The sequence below is a fragment of the Diabrotica undecimpunctata genome, chromosome 1, assembly GCF_040954645.1.
Source record: "Diabrotica undecimpunctata isolate CICGRU chromosome 1, icDiaUnde3, whole genome shotgun sequence".
NCBI classification, from domain to species: Eukaryota; Metazoa; Arthropoda; class Insecta; order Coleoptera; family Chrysomelidae; genus Diabrotica; species Diabrotica undecimpunctata.
Window position 1 is genome coordinate 39351735 of NC_092803.1, and position 22167 is coordinate 39373901.

Genomic DNA, 22167 nt, shown 5'->3' on the forward strand with positions numbered 1-22167 from the left:
TTTTCAAAAATTTTACTGAGCAGTTCAAATGTTTTTGTGATGTGATTATTTAACTCTATAGGAAAATCATCTGAACCTGGAACTTTATTATTTTTAATTTTTTGTATTGTTATTTAATTTTTTCTAATCTCATATATCTCTACTCTATTTACATATATTTTATGTACTGGCACTGTAATACGGAAATAACATAAAAACATTATTATTAGGTTTGATAATTGTTTTTTTGTACGCCATTGGTCAAACAAAAATATATTATATTCTAGGAATTTTCCACTACTCGATTTGTATTAAGTGTATTGGATTTGTTTAGAACTGAAATCTGGAGCTAACTTCACTACCTGGCTACCCTGCGGTGACCCTGACGTCAACCCTAATGAGGCGTACTGGATGGAACCATTTGAAATTTGATAACAGTTCTTCGCTTCATAAAGCCAGTACGGTCACGGTGTTACGCGTCGTTAGAACAGTAGGGTCTGCAATTAGAACGTTGTGATGTCAATTAAAACCAAAATGATAACAATTAGCTGACAAAAAAAAATCACAGCGTCTGCAAACAAGCGTTGGTAAGTGTTAAGTTTCTTTTTTATAAATTTAAGGATTTTTTTAATAGTTATATATTTATTTTTATTATATATATGTATATATATATATATATATATATATATATATATATATATATATATATATATATATATATATTAAAAAGCTAGCTAATATTTTAATAGACAGACATTTCGGAAACTATTATCAAAGAATATAGACCCTTATAAGCGTCTATATTCTTTGATATTATCAAAGAATATAGACGCTTAATATTATGTTGATGGTAGATATATTTTTTTATCATAATTCGAAACAGTTACCAAAGAATATAGACGCATATGTGTCTATATTCTTTGCAGTTACCATTGATTTCTATTTGATTTTCGCCGTGACAAAGATAATGAACATTATCAAAAGCTCGGTTTTCTAAAAAAAAAAATTTTTTTTAAATTTAAGGCTGTATTACTTACTGCTGTATTATTATTATTATTTACTAACAATTTTTTTGGCTATATAAATATATTCGTCACAACATTCCTATTCATCTCATTATCAACTCATTTATCAGTAATTTCACTTTAATTTAAATAGACAAAAGCAAAAATTCCCATAAATGACTAATGATATTGTATGCCTTTCGAAAATTATTTGACCTTGAGCAAGAAAGTTCCTATTATAATCTCTCCTAGCCCCTTTCAAATACTTAGTTTCTCGGTTTCTACCCGAATTGTTCATAGACTTAATAATAATAGATAATCTGTAATTCAAAAGAAAATATATAATAGTTAAATAGTTAATTTTATTTTTTATTGAAAAAAGTTATTGCTGCATAACTAAACAATAGTCATATAATTTTAAAAATAAATGATATGTAAGCACTATGGCTTGATGTACTATTCTTTTCCGCTCCCTTTTGTCAGTTGTTTTTCTTTCTCAGTTCGTTATGTTAAGCCTTCTCATATCTTATTTTACTTCATCCATCTTAAGCTTGGTCTTCCTCTTCGCCTTTGTTAACCAATGCACTAGATAGTACAATTCTGGGAATTCTAAATGGAATCATTTTTTTCACATGACCCAACCATCTAGATCTAGGTCTTTGTGCCCTAATTACCGCTAATGTTAGGTTCTTGGTAGAGCTCCGTTAGCTCGTTATTTGTTCTTCTAATCCAATGCCGATTTGAGTTTTTTCTGTCAAAAGATTTTGCGCAGTATATTCCGCTCCCGAACACCAACTCTTGGTGTTTTTGTTGCCATATTTCAGAAACATACGTCACTATCGGCCTTATTACGATCTTGTATGTCCTTTGACATATTTGCTTCCTAACAACTCATTGAGAGCATATATAGCGCGGTTGTCCGACATAATCTTTTTCTGTACTTCTTCTTCACAATTAGGTCCTCTTGTGAGAGAGATTTCCTAAGTACTCAAATCAAGCAAGCAAATAATTTAATTAAACCCAGCCTGAGAGACTTGTTTACCCCTTGAAATGATGTTCGGGTGCAACAATTGATTGAAGCGAGATGTATTAATTCGAGTATAAACAGGAATCGAAACACTATGGACACTTGGTGCTCAAGGGTTTGGGCCCTACTTGTCTGTTTGCTATTTATTAATATCTTTGTTTTCGTTCTTAGATTACTTCTTCTACCTGTGAGTCCACTTATTGACGCTTTTGCTTTGCTGGATTTTTGTATTGTGGCGTCTACGTGTTGTTTGAAAGTTAATCCTTTGTCCATTATTACTCCCAAGTATTTAGCTTCGCCTTTCCATTCGATGGGATTATTTTGCACAGCACTCAAATCTTTTAACTTCTTCGAATTTATATTGTGTTATTTTGGTGTTGTCATTGTTGTGTACTACCACCGAACGCATTACTTATTTGTCCATTCCATATACTTCGCTTTTGCTTCATTTATGTACAATGATTTGGTTGCTGCCCCCTCTTCGCGTTTCATTACTGTTTCCATCAGCTCCATTTTGCTTCTAGCTAAGATTACCAAATCGTCCGCAAATGATAATTACTTTTAACGTTTGCTTCCTTTATAACCGTTTCTAATACTATGCTAAACATTATAGATGATAATGGATCACTCTACCGCACTCCTTCTTTGACCTTAAAGCTTTCTGTTATACTATTGTTTATCTTGACATTACTCACTGCCTTTTGGAGAGTTAATTTTATCATTCTAATAAGCTTTGGACAAACATACATATCTTGTAGTGCTGTGAATAGTTTCCTTCTTTTGATTCCATCGAAAGCCTATTTAAAATAAATGAAAAGAACCATCGTCTCTTTATTGTATTCGTCACTTTCAGCCTGTATTTCTCGTAGTGTGAAGTCTCATATGCTTTTATTAACCTTTGTTGTCAATCTATTCTTGATTGCATAGCTAATATTTTAGATGCTATGTAGAGCAGCGCTATGCCTCAATAATTCTGGCATTTGGCCATATTTCCTTTTTTTGTGAATAGGGCATAGTATTGCTTCTGTTCATTCTTTAGGTAGTATTTCTTGTTCCTATACATCTTTAATTAATTGCTGGGTTTTATCTGCTAACTGCTGTCCTCCAAATTGAGTCATTTCAGCCGTTATGCAGTCGCTTCCTGGGCTTTTGTTCATTTTTAAATTCTCGATAATATTCTGAATTTCGCTTATAAGTAGTTGGAGCTTGTTCTGGGCTCTGTTGGTTTTGTATTTTATTTGCTAGATCCATTGCTTCTTCGTTATTGTCATCTGTTTGTTCAGCTCCATTTAGAAGTTCATCAAATTACTGCTTTCATCGTTCTAATATCTCCGGTTCCTATAATCATTTCTCCATTCTGTTTTTTTTTTTATAATGTAAAGCTTTCGGCTGGAGTCCTCGTTTCTCAGTTTTTATCCCTAGGTACAGGTACCTAACTTGATTATTTTTATAGATTGCCTCTATATTATTCAGCTTAGCTTCATAATGTTTTTTTCTCATAGTCTTTTTTTGGTTTAATTTCTTCGATCGATGTAATTTTCCAGCGCTTCCCTTATACCTTGGTTTATCATTTTTTATCGTAGCCTGCCCCGCTCTTCCAATTCTTGTTCACATTCCCTCAAACCATTATTTTTGTTTTTTTTCTTCGTGTTGTCGTTGGTGCTGGAAATATTTGCTGCTTCTTTAATTACATCTCTTAATGTTCCCCATATACATTCTACATCCTTCTTTCATCCACTATGCTCTTTAATTTGTTGTTAATTTGTCCATACAACGTTTGCTCACTTTCCGTCCGTAATCTTATTGGCTTGTTTCTTTCGTATTTTAATTTCTATTTGTTGAACATTTGGTACTAATTGTTTCATCCATATTCTAACAAAATAGTGGTCTTGAGTCCATATCGTGCCTTCTATATGTTCTCACTTTTGTTATGCAATTTTCTTCGTTTTTCCCTTATAAATATATTTCCATTGGTGGTACCTACATTTTATTATGTCTCTTTTCGTTAGCAAAACCCACCAGGAAATATCCATTTTCGTTGGTCTCTGCATGTAAACTGTGCTTGCCTATAGTGGGCATTAATATTTCTTCTCTGCCTATTTTGGTATTAGATGAATCTTCATATCATACTTGGATATTATAGCCTCGTATACTTCATCTAATTTTCTATAAAATTACTCTTTCAGCTCTATTCCCTTTTCCTCCGAGGGCGCATGTATATTCACAATATGGTATTTACCTTTTAGTTTGAGGGTGCACAAACTAACCGATATTGCTTTAAAGTCTGAAAAAAATTCTTCCAATTTTTTTGCTTATTATAAAGCCTGTACCCAGCAGTTAGTTACTGCCTCCGCTATTGATAAGTACATACTCGTCTATTTCCTGGCTACCCTATCCAAATTGTTTTATCTCTTGTAGAGCTTCTAGAAAAAACTTATATTTCCTAATTTCGTTTATTAAATGTTATTCCTTTGCGGTAGGATCCTCGTATATTCATTGTTTTATCTCTTGTAGAGCTTCTAGATTAAACTTATATTTCCTAACTTCGTTTATTAAATGCTATTCCTTCGCGGTAGGATCCTCGTATATTCCAAGTCACTGCTTTTACTAGTTCTTCTGTTATTTTAATCTTATTAATTTGTTTTTTTGCTTACCTTTTTTGGTGTCCGTTTTCCTTGCCGTGTCTTCTTTGTCGATTCATCTCCGTTTGCATATGATTCTAATTTTTTGAGATAACTTCCTTTATTTTTTCCAATTGGCCTTTTTCTTTGTTCATTTCCATAGTCCATTGTTTACTATAGGGTATCTCTGGTACCCTATTTTTGTGAATTTTCCATTACTTTTCTCCTCTCTAACCATTATTATTTAGATCATCATATATTATATTGTTAGATCATCATTTACATATATTTTTTTCTTTAGTTGGTTAAGCTTCATTTTATTTTGCATTACTTTGGACTTTTCGTATTTGTTATCCAACTCTGCTAGACATGGTTTTTCTCTCAGCTTTCTTGAATCATTTACCTCTACTTCACTCCCATTTCCTTTTCTATGAAACCTCCTACTGTATTCTTTATCATATTTGGATTATCCGTGTCAATTGGAATTCCTTGAATCACAATATTTCTTTTTCCTTTCCCTCCTTCTAGTTTTTTATATTATGTTAGTATTACTTAATTCGTTTTGTAGCTGATTTATCTCTTCCATCGCTTTTTCATTACTTATTTTTAGTTCTCCCATTTCTTTTCGATAATTCGTTTGTTCTTTTTGAGCTCTTTCAGTTCTTCAGTTAGTATATTCATGGTTCCCACTGTTTTTCTGTTGATTAATTATTTTCTTTATATCCTCAGAGTCCTTTCAGTAAGCTTATTATTTGGCTAGCATATCTGGGTTTGAGCTATCACTTTTTTTTTGACGATCTAATCGATTTCTTGGATTTTTGAATACATCGTTCCAACTTCCTGTTTTCCTCTTTCCTATTTTGCGTGAATATTCCATCACCGCTTTATAATTGTCTCTGACTTCGGCTTAAAACCAGCTGTTTTGTTGATATTTTCAATATAACCTTACTTCTTTTTATTTATCAGTGTTGTTTTTTACACGGAATCTTACTTTTTCGCAGTGGATTTACACTTGTTTTATTGTCCTTCACTTCATAATCACCTGGTACTGTCAGTATTTAACCATCGCAATAACTCCCAAAATGTTAGAGATTATCGCTGGCGAAAAATCACAATTTAGCACTCTTAAAAAATTATATAAATTGCAGAATCCATAAAATAATATAATAAAAATGCACTTTTTAAAAGCTTTCTCTCTTTGTATTTAAAGCATTGGTTGAGTTTACCGAAAGTACAAGCTGAATATAGCCGCAAATGTCAACCATGAAATAAAATATTTCGGTTTGGCAGTGTTGGGGTGTTTTTATAATGGATATGTTGTATGCTTCAAATATAAAGAGACAAAGCTTTTAAAAAGTACATTTTGATTATACTGTTTTATGAATTCTGCAATTTTTAATTTATATGAAACAATAGCATTCGAGATTAATTGCTAACATCTGGCAACTGCTAATTTGACGATTGCCAAATCTATCACCTAATCTGTCAAAGGGCAATTGCCAAAAAAATTTCCAATAATTAACTGCAATTAATCTTCAAAGAAACAAATACTTACTCATTTTCGTTTTATATAAATAAAAAATTGCAGAATTAATAACATAATATAATCAAAATGTACCTTTCTAAAGATTTATCTATTTATATTTGAAGCATACGGCTGATTGTATAATATAAAAACATGTCAATACTGCTGAACCAAAATTTTTTGTTCTATGTTTGACATTTGCAGTTATCATCAGCTTGTACTTTCGGTAAACTCAACCAAAGCATCTCTCTTACATATCTCTGCATTTAACATATACATTATAAGGACATGGCACCACTGCCAATGCAATATTTCGTTGTGTGAAAATTAATTGACAGCTAATTTGAGGCTATGTTCACCGGGACCAAATGTGAAAAATGTCCTTTTTGATTCATCGCGTTATATCATCTCAACTACCCCAGTTACTTTGAGATTGTCTATTGTCTTTCATGGAATTTGCAGATTGTTTTCTTTGCCCACTTGAGCACTTCATCATCTGCGTAACACAAAATGTTTATCTCATTTTCAGCCACTTTGTATCGTTTCATTTTACTCAATTTTTGTACTTATTATTTCGTCCATGATGATTTGATGATACTAATGATTAAGAAATCTTAGATTAAAAGATTAAGAATAATTATTAGTCTTTTAGAGTTCTCAATTTCTTTTCGTGGCATGTCACCTCATTTACCTTTCATAAAAAGTAAATTGTAAATTGTCTCATAAAAAAGTTGGTATTCGAGAATAAGTGTTTGATGAAGTTACATTGATTTATTTTTAATTACTTTTTATTTTACACATGTTAAGTTACAACAATTAAAACCTGTTTGAATCAAATATTATATCAATGCTAAATACGTTTTTAGGGTGCCTATCCGTTGAGGTTGTTCGCGGCTATCATAGTAATTCACATTTTATTGACTGTTGTATGGAACAATCCAGTGAATGGCAAACCAAGTTCTTACATGTTGAAGCCAGGACATTCGTCTTCCTTCTGGTCAAAAATCACAATTATAGTGCAACATATAAGAAAATTACAAATTCTACTGTTTCTAAACTGTAGCGGTAAGTATTTACTAAAATAACAATAATACTCAAGCTTTATGCTTTTTACGCTAACTCTACACTGCTAGCTGACAACCATAATTTGCGACCATTTTTTTCTCAGGCAACTTTATATCATCACATTAAGAAAAAAATTATGTTAATTTTATATAAAAAAAAACAGCGTATACGTCATAAGCAGCGTGTTTATTTAAAAAATAAATGAACGAAACAAAATGTTTGTTCAAAAATTAATTACTCTTAATCCTAAGATGCATAAGCAAATGTTTCTACGTTATGGCATGACATGAATCGCGCAGACTCACTTTGTAAATAAAATACTAAATTAGATGTTTTCTTTAAATGTTGTCTAATATTTATTTATTTATAATGATGTAATATTTTAGGCATAAAAATAATTAATATAAGCATAAACAAATAATAAATACCTGGTAAGGAATTACTCAATACAATTCTTGCATATTAAAACAATGTGTTCTTTGCAAATTGGACACTTACACTTCTGACAAATTTGGGTGCTCATTCTTCCAATGTGTGAGGGGTACCCGGAACATCTTCTCTTTTTATCCATCGCTAAAGTTTCTTGAGTCAACTCGATCAAATTACACATATGTCTTCGGATGGTTTTTGTAAGTTTAGGGTTTCCATCTCTTCTTTTCATAAATGGTAAAACTAACTTTCTTTTATTTGTTTTTCCTGCAGCAAAATCTTGCTTTGATTTATATGTATAAAGGAGAAACTCATTAAGATCTGCTACATCCATAGTGTTGTACCAAACGGCAAGAGGCCAACGTCTAGTCTAGTTTTACGCTTTACCGTGTAGTTACCGATCATCTGGTCCGTTTGATCAACCCCACCTTTTGTTGTTGTAAAATTTGATAATTTCGGGTTCCTTTGCTGCACTCTCAATATCTACAGATTGATCATGGAGCATTGAACTACGAAGAATGGCAGCTTTATTTTTCTTTGTAACGTAACTTAACAAAGTCAAATTATCATTGAATCAAAAAATAGAAGAAGAACGTATCTTTCTTTTAAAGCTTGAAATTCATAGGAAATTTCTTTCTTATTTTTTTATAATGCCCCAACGCAGTTATTCCTATAGACAGTAAATGATGTACTAAAGGGATGCTAGTAAAAAAAGTTGTCAATTGTCAAGTTGCGACCAGATTTTTGTATGGAAACTGTCAACTACCTTATAAAATTTTCCCCTACATTTTATTGAATATTTCCACCAGGTTGGCGACATAAGTATCTGCCCATCAACTGCATATCCTGTTTCACTTTCACAAAGCCAAAGAAATATAATGCCATATTTTGCAGGTTCCGATGGCATCTACTGAATGAAATTACAACGACCTCTAAATACAAGTAACTGTTCGTTAGTGGTTACATTCTCTTTTGATACCATAACTATTCGGCACTGTTTCACAAACAACTCCCATACATGTCGTACATAAGTAAATTTGTCAGTTTCAAACCTAGTTGAACGCGTTCCTCGGTCGTCAAATCGAATGAATCATCTTATATTTTCAAAACGATTTACTGCCATTGTAGCTTTATACAGTGGGTTTGGCGATTTATCTAAGAACAACTCTCTGACAGGGGTATCCTAGTTCTTCTCGATACCGGCCGGCCAAAAAATGCGTTAATTTCGTCTTTTTCAAATTTTCACCATACCTTTCCCTTGGCCCCCAATACTCGGATGGCTTCTCTATTGGTATATATTATAATTTTTTCAGCCATTTCAGCATTCACAAATTTATTCCAAGCATCTTTCGGAAACGACATTTCGTTTCTTACTTTCTGTCCCGCCGTGAAACAAATTATGTTTTGGATTTTTGTTCTTCCTTGTAAAGAAGCGTGGATCTTAATTCAAAGCTATTTTTGCTAATAAATAATGTACCTGATGTTTCAATTGTTGAACTATTTTGATTCAAGTTTATATCATAACTACTCCAAGAATTTTCGGAATACTTGTCTGAGCTATCTTTGTATATTTCAGGCTGCTCGTATTTTTGATCAGCCTCCGATACTTCAGTTTCACTATTTATGAAATCGTTGTCATCCTCCTTAAACCCCGTAAGTAAAATTTCCTCAGAATTATCATCGGTGGGATGAACGGATCTTTTTCTACTTGAGGATGCCATAATGCTAGCCTTAAATTATATCGTATTTTACTTTTAAGACAACTTTTTGAATTTTAAAATACAATTTTTGTATACTACTTTTGTTTTGATAATCTGCAAAAACTCAGAAGTCTGTCTCGTAACAGCACTCTTCAAATAAAATAAATTTCCTAAGAAGTTAGCCCAGGAAAAAATATTTATCAATCTTTTACTACCTCACTTATAAAATAAATTTTACTTTTTTGTAAAAATTAAAATGGTGGATAAAACTATTGAATTGAATAATAGCCGTCGAGAATTTAAACCACGATTAAAAATTTGTAAAGACACTAACGGTGAAATACTACATAATAAAAACTCATTTCTCGCCTAACAGATGCGCACATTTCAGCGAACATCTAAATATAAACGATATTGATGGAGGTTACAACATAGAAAATCAACAAAATCTACAGCGTCAACTACACAGTGAAGACCCAACAAAAGAAGAAGTGTCAAATGCCATCCTAAAATTCAAAGACAATAAAGCCCCAAAATGTGGTGATCAACTTTTTACAGCAATCCATAAACTAATAGTACTTATATGGCAGAATGAATTGCTACCAGAAGAGTGGCTAAAAGGAATAATATGTCCGTTGCATAAAAAGGGTGATCAACTGGAGTGTAAGAACTATAGAAGCATTACTCTGTTAGCATCTGCGTATAAAATATTCGGCAATGTATTGTTTGAAAGACTTAAAACATTTTACAAAGGATATTGTTGGTCAATAGCAATGCGGATTTACTGCTGGAAAGTCAAATATACATCAAATTCAAGCACATACGCAGATTCTAAAAAAGTCCATTAATATAACATATATACACACCATCCGTCGACGCTTTTTGATCCTTCGATGTCGGCTCTTCCTATCATTGCGAAGCAGAATTCGCCAAGCGTTGGATTGTTCACCCATAGACAGGAGACGTGAGCTGGGTTTAGACATTCGTAAAACAAGGCTTGCGGGCGCGGCAAGTGAATTAGGACTTGTGGTAAACGAGGAAAAACCAAATATATGTTGGTTTTTAAAAACCCCTGAAATATCCAACAGAGAATTCAAATTAACAACCATATTTTTGAGCAAGTCAAAGAAAATCACATATCTTGGATAAGTAAACGCTAGTAAACGCAACAAACACGACAAGGTACGAAATAAAAAGATGCATAGCAATAGCAAACAGAACTGCTCACGGTCTCCAGACACATAAAAAATAAAAATATAAAACGTGCAGTAAAGCTCAATATATACAAGACCTTAATAAGACCGGTTTTGATATATGGGGCTGAAACGTAGACCTTATCTCAAAATGATGAAAGACTTCTTGGTATTTTTGAGAGAAAAATCATTAGAAAGATTTTTGGGGCCGACCGTAAATGAAAATGGGCTATGGCGTCGAAGGTACAACTTCGAACTATATCAGTTATACACCGATCCAGATATTGTGAAATTCGTTAAAGTGCAGAGACTTAGATGGGCTGGACACATTGCTAGGATGTCAGATCACGAATACACGAAGAGATTAACATTTTCAAAACCAGAGGGCACAAGAAGCAGAGGACGACCACGAAGGAGATGGATTGTAGATGTGGAAGAAGACCTACAGATTCTAAGGATCAGAAGATGGAGTGAATTTGCCAGGAATCGACAAGAGTGGCGACTTCTTTGTGAGCAGGCCAAGATCCACAACGGATTGTCGAGCCACTTATGATGAAAACTATTGAATAAGTAATAAACTCTTCCAAAAGTGGTGCAGTTACTTGCACAAAGCTATGAAAGCAGACAGCGTAACTACTAATATCTTGACACTTCAAAACGTGACTAAATTCCTTCTTTCTTATCTTTACAGTTTAGGTAATAGATAAATATGAGTAATGGAATAGTACCGAAGCGTCGCGGTCATCCTCTACAAACTTTTTTTGTGTATTTTATTTAAATTTTTATTACTACTGTGTACTAACAAACAGTCATTCATGTCAAAAACGTGTAGCATTTTATTTTGAAGTCCCCTCGTATAAGTGATATAAACCATTTTAGAGTTGTTTATTATTTTAAAGATGTGTACTTTCTCAGCATTTTCTTTTAATGTTTCATTCGAAGTCGCCTTATAATTTTGGTACGTCGTAGAAATGGAATCTTCTGCGTTTTAATTCCTGTCAATTGTTTGTTTATTTTCAACTTATATGAACTATGAATGTTTTCCTGTTTTTGGCCCTTTTGTGTAGAAGTATGTAGCAGTAAAGCCTTAAGTAGTTAGTGTATCCTAATAGTTGGGGGATTTGTGTAGTACACTGATGAAATTTTGAAGCAGTATATAGGATGTCCCACCAGTTTTGTTGTCATTTTCCTGTTTGATCCAACTCCATCTACGTCAGATCTTCGTTCCAGATTATGGAAATGGTTTCCTGTTGTCCCAGTAAGTTCCTGTTTGATTTTCAGAAGTTTGAGTGCAAAATTACTAGTGAAAAATGGTAACATTTAATGTTTTAAATTTTAAAGTAAAGACAGACATTTTTTTGCTAAAGTAATAATTGCTTTCATTGTTTAAAAGGATATTTTTTTTTATTTGTAAAAATTTTTATATTTACCACAGTTTATACGTCAGTATCATTAGTAAGTTTTTGTAGCATCTCCTGAATTTGTAAATCAGTAGAACGCATGTAGGTTTTTTGTATTTTGCGACTATTGTGGAAATATTTTGTATTTTTTTTGAGCATTCTTGTGTTCTCTATGTTTTGTAACTGTTTGTGGTAAGACACAATAAATGTTAAATTTTGTTTTTTAACATTTTGTTTATTCCTTTTTAACTAACCCTTTTTGAGTTTTACTTGAAAAAGATATGTATTTTTTTTTAGGTTTAATAATTATATCTCCAGTTACAACTAGCTGGTTGTAATAGGTATAATTAGGCACCTCAAGTGGCGCTCTATATTAAATTTCTTGAGGTGTTTCCGGTTTATTTTCATTCTGTTTGTCCCAAGAGATTTATGACCCTTTATTTCATTTTTCTGGTAGTTGCCCCAATCCAAACCCCCTTATCTTTTACTTATCCACGACCCCAGCTCTCCAACTAACCCCTGAGTGCCCGTTCGCATAAGTAACGTTTATTTTGCTTACCCTATCTCCACCCCCATAGTTTCTATTCCCCAATCTTCTACCCCCAAAATCTGCCCCGTATGGTAGGCAAAATATTATCGTTACAAACGCATTAATAAATAGGCAATGAAATGAATTCAATCACATTTTACAAGATGTAAATGTACGCTTGAGTCTCTCACATTCATGTTTTGCATTCTAGGGTTAATTGAATTAAAAATATTTGCAGCCACTTTTTGAATGGCAACTTATTATCAATGTGAGTTTGAGTTATACAAAGATCGTGCAACAGTTTTAGATAACTTACATTTTCTTGTTTACAAATAATTCTTTCTTACAAAATTTTTAATTTCATGTGTTTTTTTTAGGTTACCATTGAAGCAACTATAAGTAGTAGATGAAATTCCCTTACATTGAGCTGTAGAACATTAGATACAATTCCGTTACAAGTTCACACATTTCTCCATCTAAAAATTAGACTATTTGACTAGGAAGACATGTTTGGATTAACCACATTTTATTTTGCTGTAAAAGTAGTATTTACGAAAATTACGACATATTTCGCAAAAGACAAAGTTTCTAAACGAAAGCATCGAACAGGTATACATATTGCAGCGAGTGAAGGAGATATTGACGCAGTTAGGAATTCAGTAAAAGATGGAGCAAATATCTATGCTAAATGTAAACACAACTTTGGAAATCGTCCAATTCATACTGCTGCGGAGGGTGGACATCCTATCATCATAGAATATTTTTTACAACAAGGAGTGTCTGTAGATATTGTCAATAATGCAGGAGAGACACCTTTACACATCGCTGCTTTATATAATAAGCCTAAAGCGATAGAATATTTGATCTCAAACAAAGCAAATATACATAAAAAAGATAACTGCAACAGGACTGCTCTTCATTTGGCTGCAATGAATGGTAGCGCCGATGCTTTATGTCTTCTAATTAAAAAGGGAGCTAACTTGAATGGTAAAGATCGTTATGGTTGGTCTCCAATGTATTTAGCTGCTACCGCCGGTTCTGTAGAATGCATACAGATGCTTTTAGAGAACAAAGCTATCTGCAAACTTAAATCTAAATCTAATGCATACAGTCCAGTGCACCGGGCGGCAGAAAGTGACCAAATAAAAGTAGTCAACTTTTTTCTTAAACAGGGGATACCTGTAGATTTTGAGACAGTAAATGGTTACACTCTCTTACATGCAGCTTGTAGGTATGGTAATATGGAAATAGTTGAATATCTACTTCAAAGTGGGGCAGACGTTAACAGAAAAACGGAACCAGAAGGAGCTACGCCCTTATATTTTGCCTTAAAATATTGCAATCCAGAAACTGCAGAACTTTTGATTAACAATGGTGCTCATTTGGAATACGACGACAATAAATATGGGTTACTAGCAGTTTTAAAATCTTTGTGTATGATGAGACCAAGGGGATATTTTGAGCCTTCAAAATTGATCATAAAATTTCTTTTACTCCTCAATCAACGTTTTGATGACTACATTGATCTCATGAATCAAATATTTTGGCAACCGTTCTTTCCATATTTAGTAACATATTACAAAGATTGTCAACTTGAAATTTATCAAATGAAAAATCATTTCATGGAGAATTTTGATATTTCATTACACCAATTAATTTTGGATTCGTTCAACCCCAATAAAATGGTCCGTTATTTACGTCATGAAAATATAAAAAAGGATATCAAAAATATTGACATATATATCGAACACTACCCATCATATATGACTATTAAACCTGTGATAGACTTTAATATTAAAAGAGGTCAAAATATTATTACTTTGTTAGCAAAAGCTGATGCAGTCATGGAACAATTTGTTCCTTCTTTGCCATTTGAATGTAGACAAAAAATATTAGAATATTTAAGTGTTGCTGATCTCAAAAATGTAAAAGCAATGTCTAAGATTAATAAAACTTCCTGTTAAGTCCTGTGATTAGAGAAGATTTATCTATGTGAAAATTATCATAAAACAAAATGTAAGATTAGGATATGTGCCATTGTATCGCCAGCAATGATAGAAATTCTATTAAAATTTTGTAAATTACTTACCTATTTTTAATATCAAGTTGGCAAAAATAATAATTTTAAGTTGTAGGTATGTTTAATATAAGACTGTTTGTAAGACTGATATTTTTAAATAAAAGTTTTTTTCTTAATGTACATGCTCTTTGAATATGATTTTTGTCTTTATGGTTTATTGAAAAGCATTTAACAGTGATATATTACCCCGCACCTATCTAGCCCTTTTTATATCCAAGTTCGGATATATGCCTCCTCCTTTGACTTCCTCTTTGCTCTGTCCATTGCGATATTCATCCATCTTGGACCGACATATCTCTTTAAATCGTCTGTACACCTCATCTGTGGCTTTCCTTTGGGTCGTTTTGATTCTCAGGATCTCCAGTACAGCACTTGTTTGTTCCATCTACCGTCCTTCGGCCTGATGTTATTACCTACAAACTTCCACTTTGTATGTTGCTTTTTCTATAACACCTTTCACCTTTGTAGCATTTAGTATTCACTCGTTATGCTTTTCGTCTTTTAAAGTTACTCACAACATTCGCCTTTCCATCGCTCTCTGGGTTTTCTCTACTTTATCCATGTCAGACCTTGTCCTTTTACATGTGTCCTTGTACATGTTTGGCATCCGTATATTATCACTGGTAGGACTCATTGGTATTGTTTTACGGTATTGCGGATATTTATGATTCGTTAATATGAAAGCTAGCTTTCCAAATGTCAATCATGTTAGATGTTTTATCTCTACAGTCTGATTTTCTTTGTAAATGTTGTCCCATATATATGTAGCTTCAAACCTATTTTATCTTATTATTTTGTATTTTTATTATTATATTCTGTGAGGTGTTACTCATTGTTTTTGTTTTTTCATAGTTCATTCTTCGTGCTTCTCTATCGAAGACATCATAGTAGATGATTAAGATATTCTCCATTTATTCTTACTAATTTATATATTTATATAGATATATAAATATATATATATATATATATATATATATATATATATATATATATATATATATATATATATATTCAGGGATTCTACAGTTTTCACTACCATCCCTCGCTCAACCGTTTCCATCTCTCTCCGTTGTCTCATTCTCCATCGTTTAGGCTTCTCTTACTCATGGCGTCGTCTACTTCGTTCCCCCAGGATCGTCGAGGTCGTTCTCTTTTCCTCCTTCCTATGGGACTTCATTCGGTTATTCTCTTTATCCATCTGCTGTCGCTAGTTCTTCTTACATACATGTCCATACCACTTTAGTCTTTTTTGTTCTATATATGTTATTATGTCTGTTCCTAAAGATGTTCTTTGCTTTATTTCGGTATTACTTCTCCTATCCATTCTTGTTACTCTGCAGCATCTTCGCAGGTATTCCATCTCTGTTGCTAATGTTTTTAAATCTGTATTTTTGTCTTTATATTTAGGTGTCTATCCCACCATACTGAGTTAAGTTGTCGGATTGCTGTTCTTGTTTGTCCTCATCTTTGCTTAATTTCTTCCTCTGCTGTTGCCTTTTTCGTGATTATAAACCCCAAGTATTTGAATTTAACCTTTCCTTTGATAGTTACGTTTTCGTCAATCTGTAGATCTTCTATGTCTTCTTCACTTATAGACAGACGCTCTGTTTTCGCGAGGTTAATATCTAGGCCAGCATTGGTATATTCTTTTTGTAGTTTCTTCATGTAACTGAGGTCTTCTTGGTCTTGTACAATCACTACTTGATCGTCTGCAAAGCTTAACGTATATAGGTATTAGTTTCGTACCGGTACTTCCATGCCTTCGCATTTTCTTTTGCATGTAGTCAAGGCTTTCTCTAAGTATATTTTGAATAGGGTTGCAGATTTGGAACAACACTGCAGGAGCCCTTTTGTTGTGGTGAAGTCTCCTATGATTCTTGTTCCCATTTTAATGGACACTTTTTTTTTATACAAAGCTTTTGTAGCTTCCATGAGTTCCGTCTGTATTTCTAATTTGTACATTACCTCTCAAAGTTCTGACCTTGGTACAGAATCATACGCCTTTCTCAGGTCCACAAATTCCAAATGTATATCTCTATTTTTTGCTTTTTTCTTTTCCAACAGTTGTTCCAGTGTGTATATGTGGTCTATGCATGACCTTCCTGGCGTGAAGCATGCCTGATCCTCCCCGATTTTGCCTTTTATCGCTGGCTCTATCTTTTTTCGTAGTATCTTCCCGTATAATCTTCCTATTGATGATATTACGCTTATTACTCTGTAGATTTCGCATCGTTCTATCTCCTTTCTTAAATATAGATGTCATATATACCTCCATCCATTCCTTTGGGAGCTGTTCTCCATTTATGGCTTTCTGAAACATCTATTTTATCATCCGGTGTAATTTTTTGAGCCGTACTTTATAAGCTCAGGTAAAATGCCTCCAGGTCCTGTTATTTCTATTTCTTGTTGTGGGGATCTGCTTCGTCTTCGCCTGTTCTCTTTGTACCCTCTGGATGATCGATTGAAGGTTACACAAAGAACGGTACTAGGCTCGGGCTTCAGTCTGGTAGAGGTATCTTGGTCGGGGTTCTTGTTACAGCTCAAATATCACGGATCAATTAAGGAAGTACTTACGACACAAAGACAAGAAGTTAGAAGAGAAGATAAGAGATAAGAGAAGAAAAGTTATTTGGGCACCACCCTATTTTTAGAGGAACAGGGAAACCTTAAGGCATAGAGAATACGATAATGAGAAAGATAAGATACAGTTAAGATACGCGAGAATAAAATAAACCGTGAGAGAAAAGGTATCTTGATCGTGCGGTACACACTCAATATTTCGCCACAGATACACTAATTATACGATAAAACAAATAACATAAATCAGTAAAAATGCCTGAAAGAGATACACCATGCACAATAATATATATTCATATCATAACAATAAAAATAAAAAGCAAAAGGTTCGTCAACAAAATTATATTGAGGTATATAAAAAAAAATACACTATAACAATCTTTACGGCACAGTTAGATGACACGAGATAAGTGATTGATTAATTTATAATCGAATAAAAACAAAAAATATTTTTTTTTGGGAAAGTAATTCTGCATAACGTAGTATTCTCAAGAATAGAAGAAAGCAAGGGACATTATAATAGTCAATATTCGTCAAACAAATTATTATTATGCCTTGAGAACACTTAAACGTTTACCAAAAAATTTTTTTATTGAATGTGATCACCTCAAATCTATATATGAAATTTAACATAAATATACCCTACATTAATATAAAAGAAATGGTCCGTAATTTATACATATATTATATCGTAGGTTCAAACTCATAATAGTTCGTTCCGTTTAACCATAAACAGCAAGGTCACTAAACTAAACGTTATAAATCAAATTCTTACGGTTTAGGTATCAAAGTTGAGCTTTAGTCAATAAAATTTACTACTCACAATTAATATGCCACAGGTGGATACAGATAGTGGCGTTAGGCCTTCAATAAAGTCACTTGACACTTGGTCCTCGGCAACAGGTAGCTACAGCAACGAATTACGGTTTTCAATCCGTCTCGGGTTGATTTCGGCAGACGAGAAGATAAACAGCCAAACAGGAATAGCACAGGTAATAATCGGTAGTAGAGATGAATGATGAATAATGCACAATGAATAGTGAATATTAAATAATAGCTAATGGCTAATGGCTAATCGTTAATGGCTAATGGTTAATCGGCAAACAGAAGTGACCTCGTTCCTTCGAAGTGGAACACGTCTGTTGGACAAAAGAGAAAATATTTAATATAGGACTCACTGTGTAAAGATAAATAAGGGTGAATTGAAAATCCACTTACCGCCGATTGTCGAAGATAAGACCGCTTGCCACAGGAACCAACTTGGAAATGAATATCGGATTGTGAATTTAGAAGGGCTTAGACAAGCGAAGGTTGAAAATAGGGAAGGGATATTGGCTGAAGGATGCCACGCGAAATTGACATTAAATAACCGGGATATTGGGGTTCATTTTCGTAGCGTTTACCAATAGAAAGTAAAGTTTCTACGAAAAACAACTCTTCTGATTTTCTGAGAAGGTAGCTCGGAGATTTCACAATAGGTCCTTTTTCCTTTGTTATTAGGAAAGATTTTTATGTAGCAAAACAAGATAAAAAGAAGAAGAAACATTTGGCGAAGTTATTTCTTTGTTAAAAAAAGGCGTAACAAAACGAAGGTATGCAGGCATGGGCGGCGTGAAAATAGTTTATTAAAGGGAATAATTTAAAGAAATTATGAACATGCTTCACAGCCCTTTCCACGATGTAAACTGGGTGTACTGAGTTTGCATCGGAACTGTGAAACAAGGAAGCATGGGAGAACTATCGTAAAGACAAGTTGAGAAAAACAAGGAAAGTTTACGTTACTACGATAACACATACGTACAATATGACCAAGTAACATTATAACATAACATAAACGATACACTAAATAGTATCTATCTAACACAATAGACAAAACATAAAAGTAATTCTACAAGTTTTACAAAAGTTATAAAGGTATATGCTTAATAATTATAATTTTTACAAAAGGTATGAAAGTACAAGCTTAATGAATTTATTTAACCTATATAATATTTTTATACAACTATGTTAATATATACACTTATGTGTCAAAAGGTATAAGAGGGTATCCGCTCGATATTGTTACAGCAAAATAGGACACGTAAGGCAAACAAGGCAATATGGAGATCGTTAAACAATGAGCGAGAGAGTGAGTTCGTCGCGAGATTGTTAACGTGAGGCACCTTGGTTTAAATAACACTGTATCAATAGATAGTCCGAGTATTTTGCTTAGATATCATCACTAGAAAGATAGACTTAACCTAGTTTCAGTGGTGTAAGAAGATAGCTAAAAATCCATATAACGGTACTTATTGAAATATAAGCGGTAATAATAGACGATTAATATGCCAACGTTTTTCGTAACCCGGCATAAAGGTAATAAGACTAATGTTAAGTTTTGGTTAGGTAGGTAGGGAGTTTGTAACTAACAAGGAGAATTGTAATGAGGATTTGCGTACTTAGTATCTCTTAATGATTATCAAAAGTCTATGCAGTATTAACAAGAGATTGAGATTTAATAGAGTTAAAAATTATATTTCAGTAATGTGGTTGCAAAAACCCGAGGTTTAGGAGCAGGGGGTACATATGGTACATAATTTTTCAGGTGCACATAGGGTATTTATTCTGGTATTGATGGGACTAACCTCTTAGGCACCAAAATTAACACTAAGAGAGTCATTTAATTGGCCTCATTCCGGTTGAAGAACGACTGAATTCTTACCACAGATGGTCAATAGAAACTAGGATCCAGATACTATTTTCGGCGAGTCAACTGGCGAACGTCCGCTAACATCAGTCCTAGCCTTCCTCAGTGCCTAGTATCTCTGGCAGATGCTGATCTCTATGACGAAAAGGGGTAGAGAAGATGTTATTTCTATGTTGGGTCTCACATCAAAAGTTAAACCAAGTAGGAAAGAGAGTACTACACGATTTGGGAATTCTAAACACGACAGAGATGTCACAGCCGGACAGTGTGTTTAGGGATTTAGGGGAAGTCTTGTTAGAAACACTGTATCAGTAAAGATAAGGTATAAGGCAATTGTACTTTTTAGAAGGTAAAGGCAAGAAAATCTTAGGTTTTCTTAAATAAGGTAGTCCTTAATTATTCCATTTGGAGTCAAGGTAGTTTTATTCAAGATACGATATGTTTCCAATTTTCTTTGGAAGGTAAGGTGTGTTTCTAACAGATAAGGTACCCTTCAATTTTCATTTGAAGGTAAGGTAAATTTTTCGTTGGAAGGTAAGGTATATTTCCAACAGGTAAGATATCCTTACATTTTTATTTGAAGATAAGGTAAAAATTTTTAAATAAAGGTAACACGATAAGATTTCTTCGCTTGTAAGGACTACAGCACAGCCTATATAACGATTATTTTATCAACGCAATGAGGTAAGGTGTGTTATAAGATAGGACGAAAAATTTAAGGTAAATCGCATGACGTCGAAAGTAAAAATAAAGACATAGATAAGTAGAAATCAAAGCAATTAAGACTAACCATGAATTATAGGGGTCTCAACAAACATCAATTTACATGGACAGGTAAGATACATCGGTAGAAAGACATGAGAGGTGTTTTCACGAATCTTGTTACAACAATGTATGTATGAGTGTCAGATAAGAAATAGTAGGAAATAGTAAAATAACCGTTTTTACTACAGACGTATTATAACATATATAGATATGGGAGGTAAAAGTTCCTAGTCAATAAAGTTAGATGTGGGCGTTAGACGACAGTTACAAAAGGTATAATATATATATTTCTAGCATGGTAAATAGTTATTCTTGCTCATTTTCTGAGACTTCGGAATCAAAAGAGTCACTATAACACGGCTTTAAATCTTTTATATGCCAGCGTCCAGCATTAGTACCATCTTCGTTTTTTATTTGATACACCAGACGAGAGAATTTTTTAGATATTGTACCCTTGACATACTTGGGAGCAAGCTTAGACATGAAACGTTTTGGAGCACTACTAAGAACAATATTTTTGCGCCACACGGTATCACCAACAGAAAATTGAACATCTCGTTTGCGGAGATTATAGTATTTGGCATTTCTTTCATAGGCTTTAGATAGGTGGGTTTGGACTTCCTTGAAGACAGTTGACAATCCAGTTATTTCAGAGGCATATTCGTCTCTGTTACCGGGAGAGAATTCGATATTTTGGAGCTGGTCATAGGGACGATTATAATAATCTCCTAATAAGGGAACGTTGCGGGCAAAATTCAGAAAAGCTGGGGAGTGTTGAGTAACTTCATGGCGGGCGGTATTAATAGCTTGTTGAATTTTAAAAATTTCTCTATCCCATTCGGAATGTTCGGTAATATAGCTGCGAATAGCGGTACAAATGGTACGATTACTTCTTTCTACGAAGTTGCATTGGGGGGAATAAACGGCAGTGAACCAGATTTTTTGAACTCTGTATTCATGACAAAGATTCTTAAGAATTTTGCTATTAAAATTAGAGGCATTGTCGCATATGATGTGTTGGGGAACACCGAAAGTTAAGAAAACATTATTTTCTAGGAAGTTAGCGACATTCTGAGCGGTAGCTTTGCGTAGGGGTTGTATTAACGTATATTTAGAGAACCAGTCAGTCACGACGAGTAACCAAGAGAAACCTTTTTTACTGCGCGTGAGGGGACCGATAAAATCAATAGCAATTATTTGCCACGGGAACTCGGCTTTCTTCTGATTTCCCATTAAACCCATTTGAGGAACATTTGGAGCTTTCTGTGCTCCACAGACTTGGCAAGAACGAACGTATTTGAGGACGTCTCTCCTCATCTTCGGCCAGTAAAATCTCTCTTTGACCCGGGATAAAGTTTTAAAATAGCCTAAATGGCTACAAGTAGGAGGTTCATGACAGGATTTGAGAACGTCGTGTTTCTGGGGAGAAGGTACTAAAATTTTCCATTCTATTTCGTTAGATTTAAAAGGTAGACAGGTAGGTACATACTTATAAACATATTCATTTTCTACTTTCCATTGGGGGAAGTTATCTGGATTAGCGATAATTTTTGACCGTAAGTTATCATACCAGGGCTCGATTCTATT

At 33.5% G+C, this 22167-nt stretch overlaps 1 protein-coding gene across 1 annotated transcript; it reads left to right on the forward strand.

Moving 5' to 3' along the window:
* The first annotated feature begins 327 nt into the window (after positions 1-327).
* LOC140448228 (uncharacterized) lies at positions 328-14672 on the forward strand. The gene is made up of 3 exons (XM_072541337.1): positions 328-566; positions 7023-7221; positions 12850-14672. The coding sequence occupies exon 3, from the start codon at positions 12979-12981 to the stop codon at positions 14434-14436; it is 1458 nt and encodes a 485-aa protein (XP_072397438.1). The 5' UTR covers positions 328-566; positions 7023-7221; positions 12850-12978; the 3' UTR covers positions 14437-14672.
* The last annotated feature ends 7495 nt before the right edge of the window (positions 14673-22167 follow it).

Bases quoted from the DNA above. Each gene is read 5' to 3' on its own strand.
- LOC140448228 (XM_072541337.1), top strand. From the start codon at position 12,979: ATGTTTGGATTAACCACATTTTATTTTGCTGTAAAAGTAGTATTTACG.